Source organism: Podarcis vaucheri (assembly GCF_965113315.1).
Source record: "Podarcis vaucheri genome assembly, chromosome: 13".
Lineage (NCBI taxonomy): Eukaryota > Metazoa > Chordata > Lepidosauria > Squamata > Lacertidae > Podarcis > Podarcis vaucheri.
The window spans coordinates 56,988,217-57,004,313 of NC_138751.1; the positions used below are offsets into that span (position 1 = coordinate 56,988,217).

The 16,097-nt window shown below is 44.6% G+C and overlaps 1 protein-coding gene across 1 annotated transcript in view; it reads right to left on the reverse strand.

Moving 5' to 3' along the window:
- The window catches only part of CORO1C (coronin 1C), an 84,257-nt gene that overhangs the window by 43,009 nt on the left and 25,151 nt on the right, over nt 1-16,097 (reverse strand). The window contains exon 2 of the mRNA XM_082196116.1: nt 14,782-14,981. Within this exon, the coding sequence (XP_082052242.1) occupies nt 14,782-14,976 (195 nt within the window). The 5' untranslated portion in view covers nt 14,977-14,981. The remainder of the gene's footprint in view (nt 1-14,781; nt 14,982-16,097) is intronic.

Sequence of the window (16,097 nt, forward strand, 5' to 3'; positions counted from 1 at the left end):
TCCAGACATGTATTAATGTCTCAATCAGGATTTTGACTGAGGGGGGAAAATTAGCTGGTGCATACATATTAAACTTGCAAATGCCTCCCCGTCTGTATGAAGAAGATTAAAACCAAACACCAAACATTCAGACAAACAGCTGAGTGTTCAGTCTCACTCAGCAGCTTGTGTGAAATGAATGGAACGTATGATTTTTTTAGTTATCTAAAATGGCAATTCATTTGCTAAGACGCAGACCTACAATTATCACTCTCTTCGTGTCATTATCTTACTGCCCTTTTATACACTTAAGAGAAAAACAAATATAATTGCATGGGCCCCTACACCAAGTGTGTCACAGTTTGGGATGTAACCAGGAGTCTTTTATTCACATATAATGACTGCTTACTAAAAACTTGGTAAACAATCTCAGAATCAAAATGGGGTTTTTCTTGTTTGATGAGCTTCACCAATCAGACTGGCAGGGTCTCCCAGTGGTCACAGACCAGATTAAGACCTACAGAGGTTTATCAGAATGGAAAAGATGGGCTTTCAGCTATGAAAATTAACTACTAAATTCCTCACCACAAAGGCTTCCAATAATGAGTCAGTTGTACTCAAATGGGACTTTGGTCTGCAAAAGAGCACCCACAAGCACAATTCACTGCAACTCACATTTTAGCTTACTTTTAGGATCATGTGAATCACCCTCTGATTTGCCCAGTTTATGTGTCATCTCACCAACCACCAAACCATTCTTGAACCCTGCTGATTCATAGGCTTCTTACTCTATCCATGGAAAAATAATAACAACAACAACAACAACAACAACAACAACAACAACAACAACAATAATAAATTTTATTTATATCCCACCCTCCCCAGCCGAAGCCAGGCTCAGGGCGGCTAACAACAATGAAACAGTACAAAAGCACAGCATAAACAACACTCTAAAATCATTCATTATAAAATTAATTAATTCAAGCCACTGGCAATTCTGGGCTGCATCAATAGGAGTATAGCATCTAGATCAAGGGAAGTAATAGTGCCACTGTATTCTGCTCTGGTCAGACCACACCTGGAGTACTGTGTCCAGTTCTGGGCACCACAATTCAAGAAGGACACTGACAAACTGGAACGTGTCCAGAAGAGGGCAACCAAAATGGTCAAAGGCCTGGAAACGATGCCTTATGAGGAACGGCTAAGGGAGCTGGGCATGTTTAGCCTGGAGAAGAGGAGGTTAAGGGGTGATATGATAGCCATGTTCAAATATATAAAAGGATGTCACATAGAGGAGGGAGAAAGGTTGTTTTCTACTGCTCCAGAGAAGCGGACACGGAGCAATGGATCCAAACTACAAGAAAGAAGATTCCACCTAAACATTAGGAAGAACTTCCTGACAGTAAGAGCTGTTTGACAGTGGAATTTGCTGCCAAGGAGTGTGGTGGAGTCTCCTACTTTGGAGGTCTTTAAGCAGAGGCTTGACAACCATATGTCAGGAGTGCTCTGATGGTGTTTCCTGCTTGGCAGGGGGTTGGACTCGATGGCCCTTGTGGTCTCTTCCAACTCTACGATTCTATGATTCTATGATTCTATGATTCTATGATTCTAACCATTGGGCCAGAGCTCCGCGAAGATTGCCAAGGGAGGGAGTCAGACTGTGCCCTGGCCAAAGGCCTGGTGGAACAGCTCTGTCTTGCAGGCCCTGCGGAAAGATGTCAAGTCCCGCAGGGCCCTGGTCTCTTGGGACCAGGGATCGGAGCCACAGCCGAAAAGCCCTGGCTCTAGTTGAGGCCAGCCTAACTTCTCTGTGGCCTGGGACCTTCAAGATTATTATTTTTTTAAAATGATATTTATTAAGGGTTTTAGAATTACAGAAAAAGAACAAAAAAGAAAAGAAAAGAAAGAAAACAAAATAAAAAACCACAATCAAACAATACAAATTGATCAAAATCAAAAAATAACACAACTCAATCAAAAGACAAAAATAAGCCACAAACATTTAAAAACAAATCCAATATTCTCAAATCCTTAACTGTCATTACCTTCTTTCTTTGACCTCCTCACTCCTCCCCTGTTTTGTATCCTAGTTGTTAATTATCACAGCAAATCCTTTCCATTTTTCATAATATTCTGTCATTACGTTACCTTAGTCTATTTTAACCTTATCTTACTATAAAAGACCCTAAAACTTGAAACTTAGATCTTATTTATACCAATTTCTCATAACCATAATATTCTTACATAATTCTTTTAACATTTTTGCTAAAGCCAAATGATTTCTTTCCAACATTTTTCTAAGATTCATCAATTTTATAAAACAATCCTAATAAAAAAAAATTTCTTCCAATCTTCTCCAGCGTCTCTTCCTCCTGGTCCCGGGTTTTGTCAGTCCTTTCTATCCCATCAATCTAGCGCATTAACCTGGTAATCTTATATCGGAGGCCCTTAAGTCTCTTCCATGTCCCTTCCGCGGCTCTTCTTCATATTTATACCTGTACTTTACTTTATCTCCTGCTCCTTTCATTCGTGGGAACTCCAACTTGACAGTGTTTTTGACCCTTCTCGACAAATCAGTCCCTTTTCCATATTCCACACTAAACTCCATGTGGTATTTAAAAACATGTTTCAGAGTCCCTCCAGAATTAAGAGCCCCCACAACCCCAAACATCTCACGGCCCATTGCCAGACTTGAAAAGTCCAAACATCCCTGCATAGGGGGGTCTATACAACCCCCCATTTCCAAACCAAACCAACTTTATCTTTCCAAATCTGGCTTTTTCGAAGTTCATTTGTCAGATCCAAAAACTCATGTTCCTGCTGGGCCACAGCTCCCTCCATCTCTGGCGCCCGGGGTTCAGCAACATCCTCTTCCCCCATCTGATCTGTCAGGGCACACTCCTGATTTGATTCCTGGGTGGGCTCTATATAGTTTCCCACTACCTGTCCAAAATTTCTAACCTTCAAGATGTTTTTATTTGAAGACCGTAAGTTTCTCTGTGGGGCATACCAGGAGAGGCGGTCCCGTAGGTACGAGGGTCCTAGGCCGTATAGGGCTTTAAAGGTTAAAACCAGCACCTTAAACCTGATCCTGTACTCCACCGGGAGCCAGTGCAGCTGGTATAGCACCAGGTGAATGTGATCTCGCAGCGAAGACCTTGTAAGGAGTCTCGCTGCAGCATTCTGCACCCGCTGAAGTTTCTGGGTCAGTCTCAAGGGCAGCCCCATGTAGAGCGAGTTACAATAATCCAGTCTGGAGGTGACCGTCGCGTGGATCACAGTGGCTAGGTCAGGGCGAGAGAGGTAAGGAGCCAACTGCTTAGCTTGGCGGAGATGGAAAAATGCCGCCTTTGTTATAGTTGCAATCTGCGCCTCCATGGAAAGGGAGGTGTCAAAGATTACACCCAAACTCTTAATGGACGGTGCTGGCACTAATTGAGCCCCCGCAAGAGATGGGAGTTTCCCCCCAATCCCATATCGCCCCGTCCCAGCCACAGGACCTCTGTCTTCGAAGGATTTAGCTTCAACTGGCTCCCATGTAACCATCCAGCCACAGCTTCCAAACATCTGGTCAGTGTGTCTGGGGCCGAGTCAGGATGGCCATCCATCAACAGATAGAGTTGGGTGTCATCGGCATACTGATGACAACCCAGCCCAAAACTCCGAACAAGCTGGGCGAGGGGGCGCATAAAGATGTTGAAAAGCATCGGGGAGAGTATCGCACCCTGAGGCACTCCACACACCAAGGAGTGGCGCGATGACAATTCCCCCCCAAGCGCCACCCTCTGTCCCCGACCATAATAATACTTTCTCCTGATTTAGAGTAACTATGGTTAACTATGTTGTCCAAAACAAAGTTACTGCTAGCTACAAATTGCTCTCATATCAGAGATTGAGAAATCCGGATTAGAACCTGGTTTTGAATGGCTTGAGAGCAAACTATGGTCACTAACCATGGCTTAGTGTTATGTGCAAACCTGCTCATTGGGTGGGAGAGATCCCAAAATACAATCCTGGTTCCTCACTAGGGCGAAAATGTACAGTATGTTAGTACTACTTTCTGCAATATGCATCATGACAGTGTTTTGTGTTGTTTTTAATGTTAAACGCCACAAAATAATTAAGTGCCTAAAAGTAGGCTGGTCACTTTAGAGCAATCATTATGGATGTTGATAAAACTAAGATAAAAACAAATGAGCAGCTGTAGCACAGAACAATTCCTAGCAATTACAGTGATACCTCGGGTTAAGTACTTAATTTGTTCCAGAGGTCTGTTCTTAACCTGAGACTGTTAACCTGAAGCACCACTTTAGCTAATGGGGCCTCTTGCTGCCGCCGCGCCGCTGGAACATGATTTCTGTTCTCATCCTGAAGCAAAGTTCTTAACCCGAGGTACTATTTCTGGGTTAGTGGAGTCTGTAACCTGAAGCGCATGTAACCTGAAGTGTATGTAACCCAAGGTACCACTGTAGATATATGGGATATTATGCTTAAAACAACCCTTAACTGACTTGTTTTGCAAAGCATTTTGACTACAAAATCACTTGCATCTGCTGGGATCTTGAATCCACTGTTAAAGCAGATGAATCTCGAGGGGTGTCCAGAGCACAGTCTAGTCCTGTTGTGTTGGATGAGTTTCAGCTGTAAGGCCTGAGGATGCAGAAAAGGTGCCTGGATCAGCTGGAGTGGCCACGTGATCTGGACCTTCGCCCCGCATGAGTGATAAAAACTAGCAGGAAAGGGACATCTGGCTGGGCCAGGAAGGTAGGTGGTCACTGCCTCCTTACGCAAGGGAGTGGTCCTTGCCTGTTTGAAGGAGGCAGTGGCAAAACCACTCCTCAAGAAACCTTCCCTAGATTCTGAAAATCTAACTAACTACCAGCCAGTTGCTATTCTCCCTTTCTGGGGAAAGGTTCTTGAGTGGGTGGTCATGGAACAGATCCAGATGCTCTTGGAGGAAACTGATATTCTAGATCCATTTCAATTGGGCTTTACGCTGAGTTTTGGCACAGAAACTGCTTTGGTCATCCTGTACGATTACCTTTGCTGTTTCTTTTCTCTCAGGCCTTTGGCTATTTACACAATCTATGGGCTGTTTTTTTTTGGGGGGGGGTATTTGTTTGTTACTATGTTATATACTTTTGTCTTTTTATATTTGTAAACCACCCTGTGATCCTTGGATGAAGAGCAGTATGGAAATTTAGCAGATAAATAAAATAAATAAGCTAGCTTTTCACACAAACCCTTCCAGAGGCCTTAAAGTTTGCCAAATAAGACCATTTAATGAAGTCACACAGGCCAAAATAGATTTCTGTGTAAAAGTCCTGATAGGATGGGCAGGAAAACTGGTGCAGTCTTCCACCATGACTAACCCCGTCTTTCTCATAGAAAGAGGCAGCTAATCGCAGAAATATACTTCTCAGATAACTGAATGTAGAAAGTCACTTCCTCAGGAATGTCTGTTATCGCCCCAGCTGGAAATAAGGAAGTGGCACCAACTTGCACATGCCGCTTTGTGTATGCTGAAGAATGGAGCAGAGGGGGGAAGAAAACTGGATCACAAAGAATGGGTTTGAAACGCAAACGAAGCTCTCTCCTTCATAGAGAAACAGTTTCTCCTATGGCCTGGCAGCAACTCACTCCCACCTCAAGGTTCAAAACCTCAGCCCCACCTCTCATCATTTAACAAGACCTGCTGCATCTATAGAGCAGCCACATCTACCAACACCAAATGGGTTATACCCAGGTGCTAGACTTAAATGAAGACCATAGAGTTGATGCAGACCATGACAAATGGCCATCAGTCATCCAGCAAGCCGGCCAAGCTCTCCATGACTAACCCTTGTTAAGATAAGGAAACAGGGAATATAGTAACACCACCATCACCAAAAGACTGCTACAGAGCCATTTAAGTTGCTCTGGGGACACAAAGCTTGTACCTTCCATCAAAACTCACAGAATACATTCAAGTAACATCAGTTAGCAACTGAAAGTTCTAGCAAAGCAACTGGTTGAAACATGAACAGCTATCAGATGATGAGCAAAACTCATTCAAAGTCCCCTAAGCCTGTTACACAGCACCAGTAGCAGACTGAAGATGTTCATGAGCTAACATGGGGTGGGGGGGGGGTAAGAAGCAAGATGTGTATATAAATTGTGTCTTTATAGTCCTATGGGACTGTAAGAGTGGGGAAACAAGGTGGAAAATTTAATGACTGAAACGTGAATATGGGGTTTTGGAATCGAAAAGATCTTGCCCAGAGCAGAACCACCCTGGACACATAACGTAGCACTGTTTGGAGTTGAGCTGATAGTAATCAGGGGCGGTTCTGACAGATAGTTCCATTTGAAAGAATTACTTTGGAAGTCTTGAAGAGCAACGGACTGGCTGTGAAAAGCACCTTTTACACCTTTAATAAATAATAATTTAATAAATAATAATATCCAGTTTGGAGTTCTACATTTCGCAGAGCACCATCACACTTAGAAAGTGGGGCCCCGCTTTGCAGGATCCAAATCTTGAAATGGTAGAAACAAAAATGGTGTGTAAAACAACGGGTTGCCATATTCTTCTCAGGAAACTAACTTATTCTGATCCATGGACCACAGGCTGCAATTCAACAGGAACTCCTCCAGCACACAGGCCCTACTGGAGTAAACGGAAGTAACACAAGGCTCTCCGTGGGCTCCCCCTCCCTGCTCCCATTCCATTCAGCTCAAAGCAGGTTGTGCAGGAGAAACTCTTGCTGGAGACCGCCATGGTCAGCAAGAGACAAGCTTTAAAGCTACGTGATTTGTTATCAGGACTCAAATGATTTATGGCTCAAGGATTTTTTTAGAAAGCATGAGGAGCCTCATCAGGCCTGTGCGACTCAATTAGTTTTTCAAATATCCAAATAGCTAACAGGTAGTAATAGGGCTGGTATCTCAACCCACTGGGAAGACTACGAACCAAGCAGCCAAATGACTTCATTGCTCAGTGCCATGTGCTTACAACGGAACACAGAGAAGTGCTAGCTCCAAAAACAAAGGTCCCTCAAAATGCAGTTGTTTCTATGGAATATCTGCCCTGGAAAGATCTATGGCAATGCGCAGAAATTCACCACAAAATTAGCTGTCTCAGATGCAGGCAGAACAAAACTGCCAACTTGCTTGCCAGAGGAAGAAACTGAGTACTTGGCACAGCTACTGCATTTCAAGTACTGAACAGCAGTTTGTTGCTCCTACTGTATTGGGAGGGGAGGAGAATGGCAAAATCTAGAAGAGTACAGTGGTACCTCGGTTTAAGAACAGTCCTGTTTATGAACAATTCAGTTTACGAACTCCACTAAACTGGAAGTAGTGTCCTGGTTTGTGAACTTGACCTTGGTCTAAGAATGGAATCCGAATGGTGGAAGGGCACTGGTGGCGGGAGGCCTCATCAGGGAAAGCACGCCTTGGTTTAAGAATGGTTTCGGTTTAAGAACGGACTTCCAGAATGGATTAAGTTCGTAAACTGAGGTACCACTGTATCTAGCTTGCATTCCTTAGAAACCAGAAGAAGCAGAATACCTTTCTGTGTCACTACTTCTGAACCACTGTGACTGCCTCAGGAATGCCCTCCTCTCTGTCATCCGTGAAGCCCTGACTTACAAGACTGGCCTCTATGGCTGAAATCCTGTTTTTATAGTAATGTTGTACAATTTCTTTTTGTGTTGTATGTAAGCTGGGAAAGTACTAACAAGGTTTTGGGAAGGAGGAAGGAGGACTCTAGGACCCTGTCAGAATCCTCATGCCTCCTTCCCAAAGCCAGAACCGCACTTAACAGGCTTTGGGAAGGCAACATTGGGGGGGCAGGCAAATGAGGCTGAGGGCCACACAAAAAATCATCGAGGGCCGCATGTGGCCCTCGGGCCGTGTGTTGGACCACCCTGCTCTGTTAGTTACACTGCCTCTGTAGTTACACTACACAGGCCCTCAGTCAAATATATATTTAGTATATATTAACTTGAGGAGGAGGAGCTGAATTTAGAGAAATCACAAAAGAATGGGATGCTACTCATTTCTGATAAATTAACTTGTGCCACAAAACTGTCTACTTAGTAGATGCTGGGGCTGAATTTGGAAGGCTTCACTTCCACATCAAATTCCTTGTGAGCATAAAAGAGAAGGCAAAGAACAAGAAACGTGATAATCCTAGGTTGGTGGCTTGCCCGTTTACTGGCTGGTGGCCTGCCCTATTAGTCACAGCCTCACTCCATGCCACATAGTCCACAGACCTTAACTTCTACAGTAACCCAACACTTGCAGTTTCTTCCTCACTGCTCTCAGGACAGGAATGACATATTTAGCTGGCAGAGGTTCAGCTGTGTGGAGCAAGCAAGAGATGCTGTTTCTTAATTCTGGTCTTTCCCCAGAAAAACAAATAGTGCAGCTTCCAAAAATGAGGAGGGATTTTGATCCTAAGCTTCAGATTTGCACGCCAAGTTTCAAACTAAAACCAACATTTTCATAGGCAAGTTTTATGAGTGAAAGTGCTGATAGTCCCTCAACAGAAGAAAACAGTAGTAATGTACTTGTTAGCACTCCCCACCCCCCACCCCAGCCACTGGAAGACCTCAAGGGATGCCTGCGAAGGCTTCTGGTGTCAGCACATGCAAGTAAGTTCAAAAAGGGGTCTTCCCGGAGGAATTAGGAACAGGAAAGGTTGAGGGGAAGGGCCCAATGTTTCATACAGATTATACAGGTGCAAACTATAGGCATATTCCCCAGCAACTGCAGGTTTCTTGATTTTTCAGTTGTGCAGTAAGATGAAACACCATATCCCTCAGAGATGACACAACTGAATGCCCAGGAGGAACACTGAAGGGCAGGAAAGACCAACTATGGATACAGCATATGGTGGGGGCTTTTATCCTGCACATGCAATGGTTTGCACACTGTTCCTGTGAAAATGCTAGCTTTTGAGATGAGGCAACAGACACCACAACAGGAGAGAAGCAAGATTAAGTTTCATGCAAAGAGGAGAGAACATCCCATATTCTCACAAAAAGACAAAAAAGCCAGAAATAAAGGGTGTAAGTGCATCATTAGGTTTTTTAGTTGCCATTTCCCCCCTTAAAAGAACATGTTTTGCAGTCAGTGGTAAGGATTGCATGAAATTCCTTGCAGCAGGGGGTGGAGAACCCACCAGACCATTCTGGCCAAGTCTCGCCCACCTGCCCTAGATTATACAGGCAACTTCCCCACTTTCCAAGCCCCCATATGCATAAGCGAAATGCACATGTGGGGAGCACCCTCTAAACAGCTGTTTTACCTATTCAGAAGCATAGATCACAAGGGTAATCTAAGGGGCAGCGTAGACCCCCTTCCTCCTCCCCTCAATCTCGCCAGAAAGGGCAGGGAAGCTGCACAGATGAGCCCACGGCCAGGAACGCCTTTCTGTCCATCAGCTGTTGAGTGGAGCAGCACAGCAGCCGACAGAGCTCCCACAGGCCATTCTGAGGGGCAGGGCCACAGCTTGTAAGCTTTTTATAATGGAAAACCTTTTTGCTATCAGCTTCAGAAGCAGAAGGGGCTTTCCTCCAGAAGAGCATCCACAAGCTTCATGACCCCAAAGAGGCTGAATTCTCTGAATATTAGTTGCTGGGGGCAACAATGGGATGGCTGCTGCCTTCATGTGCTGGTTGTGGACTTCCCAGAGCCACCTGGGTGGTCAGTTTCAGAATTTCTGGTCCTCTGGGGCTCTTTTTCATTGTTCTTAGTCAAGAAATATGTTTAGCTCCTTCGAGAATTAGGCCTTAAACATAAGAAAAGCCCTGCTGGATCAAACCAAAAGGCCCAACTAGTCCAGGACACTGCTTCTGTCACTGGCCATCCTGGTGCTTCTGCGAAGCCCTCAAAAAAATATGTGAAGGCAACAGCCAACTTGTTGCTCCCCAGCAACTGATTTCAGCCATTGATGTTCAGCAGAAGCCACAGAACCCCAGTTGCTGGGGAACTCTCTACTCTCGCTTGCTGTTCTAACAGCGGCCATGCACATCCTGCCTGCAAGCAGGACACACCATGTCAGCATGCAGATAACAGCTCATACAGGGCTGAACGCTTTCCTATGCAAACTAGCTCCCCCAACACAGAAATTTAAACACTCTTCTGACATCCTTAGTGAAAGAAATTATCTTCTTTAAACAATCTGAAGTGATGCGGTCCAAAACTTCAGCTGCTATTTGTCTGAACTAGAACTCCAGACATAAAGTACCGTATTTTTTGCACCATAACACTCACTTTTTTCCTCCTAGAAAGTAAGGGGAAATGTCTGTGCGTGTTATGGAGGAAATGCCTATGGGTGGCATGCCTACAGATTTTCCTCCTCTAAAAACTATGTGCGTGTTATGGTCGGGTGCGTGTTATAGAGCGAAAAATACGGTACTTCTGCTTTTCAATCTGCCTCTGATACCTTTTCCAGCATCACTGCCGAAGGAGAGCTCCAAATGATTGCCTTTACACACACTCACTAAAATAAGTTGGTCCCTTAAAGAAAAGACTGCGTGGCTGAAAGGAAAAACACAAGGAACTTCCCAGTTTTATTCACAACATCTGGCTTAACAGGAAAATTAGTTAAAGCCTTTAATTCAAGCTGCCAAATATTCCCAAGGAATTACACAGCACCACCCCCTCCCAAAGTTTCATCTTGTTCGTAAAAGATCATGGCCAAAATGAAGAAGGTTCATCTGCTGAAGAGCCCCTACTCTGCTGAAAGCCCAGCTCGCCCTGCCACATGTCTGCTCTCAGCAGGGCCACCCACTGCCCTCTGCCAAGGAGAAAGCAGGAAGTAGGAGAACAGGGCTGCTCTCAGGCACGCACAATCCCATTTCACGTTGCAGTCTGGCTTTTGCTGGTGCCTAGATACAGTAGCCACTGGCTTCAAGTCTCCACAAATATCATGCGGGTGGTGCTGTGGTCTAAACCACTGAACCTCTTGGGCTTGCTAGAAGGTTGGAGGTTCGAATCCACACAATGGGGTGAGCTCCTGTTGCTCGGTCCCTGCTCCTGCCAACCTAGCAGTTCAAAAGCACGTCAGAGTGCAAGTAGTTAAATAGGTACCGCTGCAGTGGGAAGGGAAATGGCGTTTCCGTATGCTCTGGCTTCCGTCACGGTGTTCCACTGCGCCAGAAGCGGTTTAGTCATGCTGCCGACATGACTCGGAAAGCTGTCTGTGGACAAACGCTGGCTCCCTAGGCCTAAAAGCGAGGTGAGCGCCACAACCCCATAGTCACCTTTGTCTGAACTTAACCATCCAGGGGTCCTTTACCTCCTACACCTGAATTCTGATTCCCTGCGGGAAAGAGTGGGCTCTGAGCAATGCTTGAAGATCTACTTCCTCATATTCACTTTTTAATCTAAGGTTGCTTTTTAAAAATAAAAGTGCAGACTTCTCAAGTACTCTGCAATAAAAAAAGCAATTTATTGATCATGTGAAGCCAAACTGCTGCACTTTCTGCCATCCCAGGCATTTGACACATCCTTCCCCTTCCTTGCTGTAAAGGGTTCCTATCAGGAAGAGGTGCTTTAACAGCACTGGTTTCTCCCCTGCTTTTTAATTCCATGCACAGCACATTACAGCCAGGGCTGTCAAGAGCTGCACATGGTATGTCTCCCCAGATAACCGTATGAGAATTATTTAAACCTCCCACTCACTTGCACACTCAGAAACCAAGAGAGAGAGGAGCTGCCAGGTAGAATTCCGCTGGCACATGCACAAAAACCCGGCAGCAAAGAGTTAAGCCGCCCTTTCCACTTGACTCAAAGCTGCTTCTCCCTTTTTTGCAGAAGAGCTCCTATCCCATCCTTCTTCCAGGCTCACAGTGGCCAATCAAAGCAAAGGGTGGAAATTATTCAGCCTGCCTCCCAACCCAAAGAGCTGTAATGGCCATATATGGTAAAAACCACTGTCAGAACCCTGCACTGACAGCTGTGGAAATGCTGCTGCTGCTGCTGCTGCAGCCATGGTGGAAGCAGGGCTGCAGAGGGAGAGAGAGAGAGAGAAATGCAAAGAACAGGCAGCTCGGCTTCCTCCATCTCTCTCTCTCTCTCTCTCTCCCCCCCCCCTTAAATGAGAGTGGGAAATAGGCACTTCTCTGCCCTGCCAGCATCAGGGCCACAAAGCACATAGGAAAACACCCACTCAGTATATTGTGGGGGCTTCTACACCAGGACTCTGGTCATAGTTATTATTCCTCCTATGAGAATATGGGAAAAGCTTTCATAGGAAGAAAAAGATTTGTTTGTTGCTACAGAATGCGGATGGAAGAACAGGACTGTTGCTCTCCCCAGCCCAGTTCATGCAAGAAATGTTACAGGGAGGCCTGTGCCCTCCCTGCTGGGAGGCAACAGCCTGTTGGGAGATAGGTTCTCCACAGAGCAGCTCCCCAAAATCTTACATGGCCTTAACAGACCCTCTGAATGCCACTGAAATGTACCATATCTGCTTCAGATAGCAACAGCCACCTAAAGACCAGCACGGCTTCAACATTAAAACACACGTGGTTTTAAGAGTATCCACACAGAGGAAGGAAGGAAGCCTGTCCGGCTGAGACTGGAACAGATAAATTCAAGAAGACTAGGGGTGCTTGAAATTCTATTGTCTACTCTGAGGCGCAGTGCAAGCAAGCCCTTGATGCAAGAAAGGCATATTAAGTGCTGTTTGACAGCTTCACTTATCACAGGTAAGGAAATCTAACAGAACTGCATAGGAATGGGATTTCACAATATTCATACAGGTTCTGGGCTGGTTTTTTATTATACTGAAAACCCTCTGGTACTTAGCTTATCTAACAGATACCCTGAATTATCAACTATTCCTTCTGTTTTAAATTTTCAGACTGCAAGGGTCTGCAACCAAAGCAACAATGTCCATGCATAACAGAGATACATCAACATGCTTTGGAGAACCCTCAAGGTTTGTGAAAGTACCCCCCCCCCAAAAAAAAAAAAACCCTACAGGAAAAACCCTAAGGAAAGAGACCCAAAAACAATCCAATGAGGACTGAGTATGTTCAGTGGGAACAAAATGTTGAATGTTGCTGAGAAACAGAAAGAGTGACCAAATAGTACTTCATGCTGCAACATTTTATTGCAGTCCTTGACTTACCCAGAGACTGCAGAACTGAAGGGAAGCAAACACACATACTGGGTTCAGAGGAACAAGGGCCATAGGAGGTTGTGCTCCCTGCCTCCCAGGAAGATCATCCTGTCAAGGGACAGATCAGTCTCGTCCCACTGGTCAGAGAATGAGCAGCTGTGGGGAGACTGTTTTCCTGCCAAAAAAGGCCACATTGATCCAACTATCAGCTGTGCTGGGACAGGGCTTTTTTGAATTCTGTGGTAAGTTGCCCTGAAAATAAGTCAACCAGAAGGTAGAATACAAATATTCAAAATAAACCATCAGGGCCTTTTGCCTCCTAGTCCCCTACAAAAATACTAACTCATTTTAGCCCAGGTTCTGAATTCTGAGTCTACATACAAGTATAAGAAGCAAGATCCCTGACTGCAAAATTAAGGCTATGTATGGACATTCCAAATGACTGCAGCTCAGTGGCGGATGATGTGTTCAATCCCCAGGAGCTCCACATACGGTGGGAGAAGCCCTGCCTGAAACCCTGGACAACACACTCTCAATGTAAACAAAAGAAAGTTAGATAAACCAATGGTCCAGCTCAATATAAGGAAGCTCCTGATGTTTCTATTATGTTCACACAACCACCTGAACTTGCAGTAAGTCAGTAGGTGGAGCCTGCTAGCAGGGTCCCACTCCTACACACACGTTCGCTTTATAATTGTGGCAGCATGAATAGGGCTGTTCTTCCATTTTGTGTGTCTTCACATTTCTATTAAAAAGAAAGAAAGCAATTTCAAATACAATGTGCCACGGATGGGAGCTGTTAGTTTGGAGAGAGAGAGGCCTCTACGCTAGCAAGCAAGAAGAAGAAGAAGAAGAGTTTGGATTTGATATCCCGCCTTTCACTCCCTTTAAGGAGTCTCAAAGCGGCTAACATTCTCCTTTCCCTTCCTCCCCCACAACAAACACTCTGTGAGGTGAGTGGGGCTGAGAGACTTCAAAGAAGTGTGACTGGCCCAAGGTCACCCAGCAGCTGCAGGTGGAGGAGCGGAGACGCGAACCCGGTTCCCCAGATTACGAGACTACCGCTCTTAACCACTACACCACACTTGTTCTTCTCCTGAATTAGACTGGCACTTGTTAAGATACAAAATGACTACAGTGGTGCCCCGCAAGACGAATGCCTCGCAAGACGGAAAACTCGCTAGACGAAAGGGTTTTCCGTTTTTGAGCTGCTTCACAAGACGATTTTCCCTATGGGCTTGCTTTGCAAGACGAAAACGTCTTGCGAGTGTTCCGATTTTTTTCCGCTCCCCCCCCTTTTTCTAAGCTGCTAATAGCCTTTTAGCCGCTAATCTGCTAAGCCTTTAATAGCCGCTAAGCCTTTAATAGCCGCTAAGCCTTTAATAGCCGCTAAGCCTTTAATAGCCGCTAAACCGCTAATAGCGCTAATCCACTAATAGGGTTGCTTCGCAAGACAAAAAAACCACTAGACGAAGAGACTCAAGGAACTGATTAATTTCGTCTTGCGAGGCACCACTGTATAATGAATGTGTTGCCCAACAACACCAAATTCTAGCAGTCACATGACCTATGTTTCTGTCTGCTGGACTTTTCATATTCTGAAGGGAAAATAAAATATTGTAATAATTGGGCAGAGGAAGCTACAGGACCATGTTTAAACTATTGTTTAAAATACCACTTACCTTGTGTAGAGGCAGAACCAGGAAGGCACCACCACCGCTAGCCTCTATTATTATTGCAACGAAGTTGGGATTTACTGCACAAAAAGAACTGTCCCACGTCACCCGAGAAACTCTAATGTCATCGTAACACTGGTCGTTTTTCACTGCTTGACCAAACACGTGCCGAAACTTGCTCTGTCGTACCACTCGTCTCATTGTTTCTGCAGAAGAAGAAAATTCAGCATGGGTTACTGTTTCTCTGATTCCTCCAGTTAGGGTGTTTCCAGATGGAGGTTTAATATTGCAAATGGGTTGTTGGCAACATTATTTTAAAAAATAAAAATACATCAGATTATCCCTTTCTGGATTAAGTAGGGAAAATATACATACTGAAATTTTGACATTGTGTGGACAGAGGGGAAAAAATGCCTTGCACACATGAGGAGCACCAATAAACACCCATCTGGAAGGACCCTGGAACAGCCGAGGTAACTCCTTTGCTCCACTGACAAGATAATTTGCAAAGCTAAGCAGGGTTTGGTATGGTTTCCAATTGGATGGAGGGCTGTGTGTTGAGATTCCTGCATCACAGAGGGTTGGACAGATGACCCTTGGGATCCCTTCCAACTCCACAATTCTGTGCTTCCAAATACCTAATTTTGAGCTCTGGAACAGTGCCAGCTAACCCATAATCCAGATCAACTATTTTGTTTAAATACTGTTGTTTGGTTCTCTGAGTTCACTGTAGTTTATTGAATGGTTTGTTGTAATTGGGAGCCTATTATTCAGCTATTCAAGCAGAATATAAATTTATTGAGTACACACCCAAGCTTAACAGGGCTACTGTGGAGTAAGCACATTGATGCTTGCACCCTTCCTTTGTCTTCATTATGTTTCAGAATAGGAACCTTTCCCAAAAACATTGCAGTAACACTAGAAATATGCCAAAACTCAGAAGAAGGAAGGAACAAGTATCCATGATTGCATGTGGGGGAGGATGTCCAATTTAGTCAACATGACTGGCAACAATCTCATGAGAATCAAGAACACTGCCAAAAACGATACTCTCCAAAGTCACCACCTAAGACTACGTTTGGACATTTGACCAGACCAACAAACAAACCAACTCCATGCAAAACAAACCATGATCGGTTGTCTGATCAAATATTGTCCAGTGTTGGTTGAGTACATAAAAAGCTTTATCTTTATCAGAACAATAAAAATAGAATTATCAGCAAGTATGATACTTATGCTAATTACAATTATAAATTAGCTAACTTATTGTGATGCAATAGAAGCAAAACATTTAACTGAATTATTTTAACTCACTGTTAGGT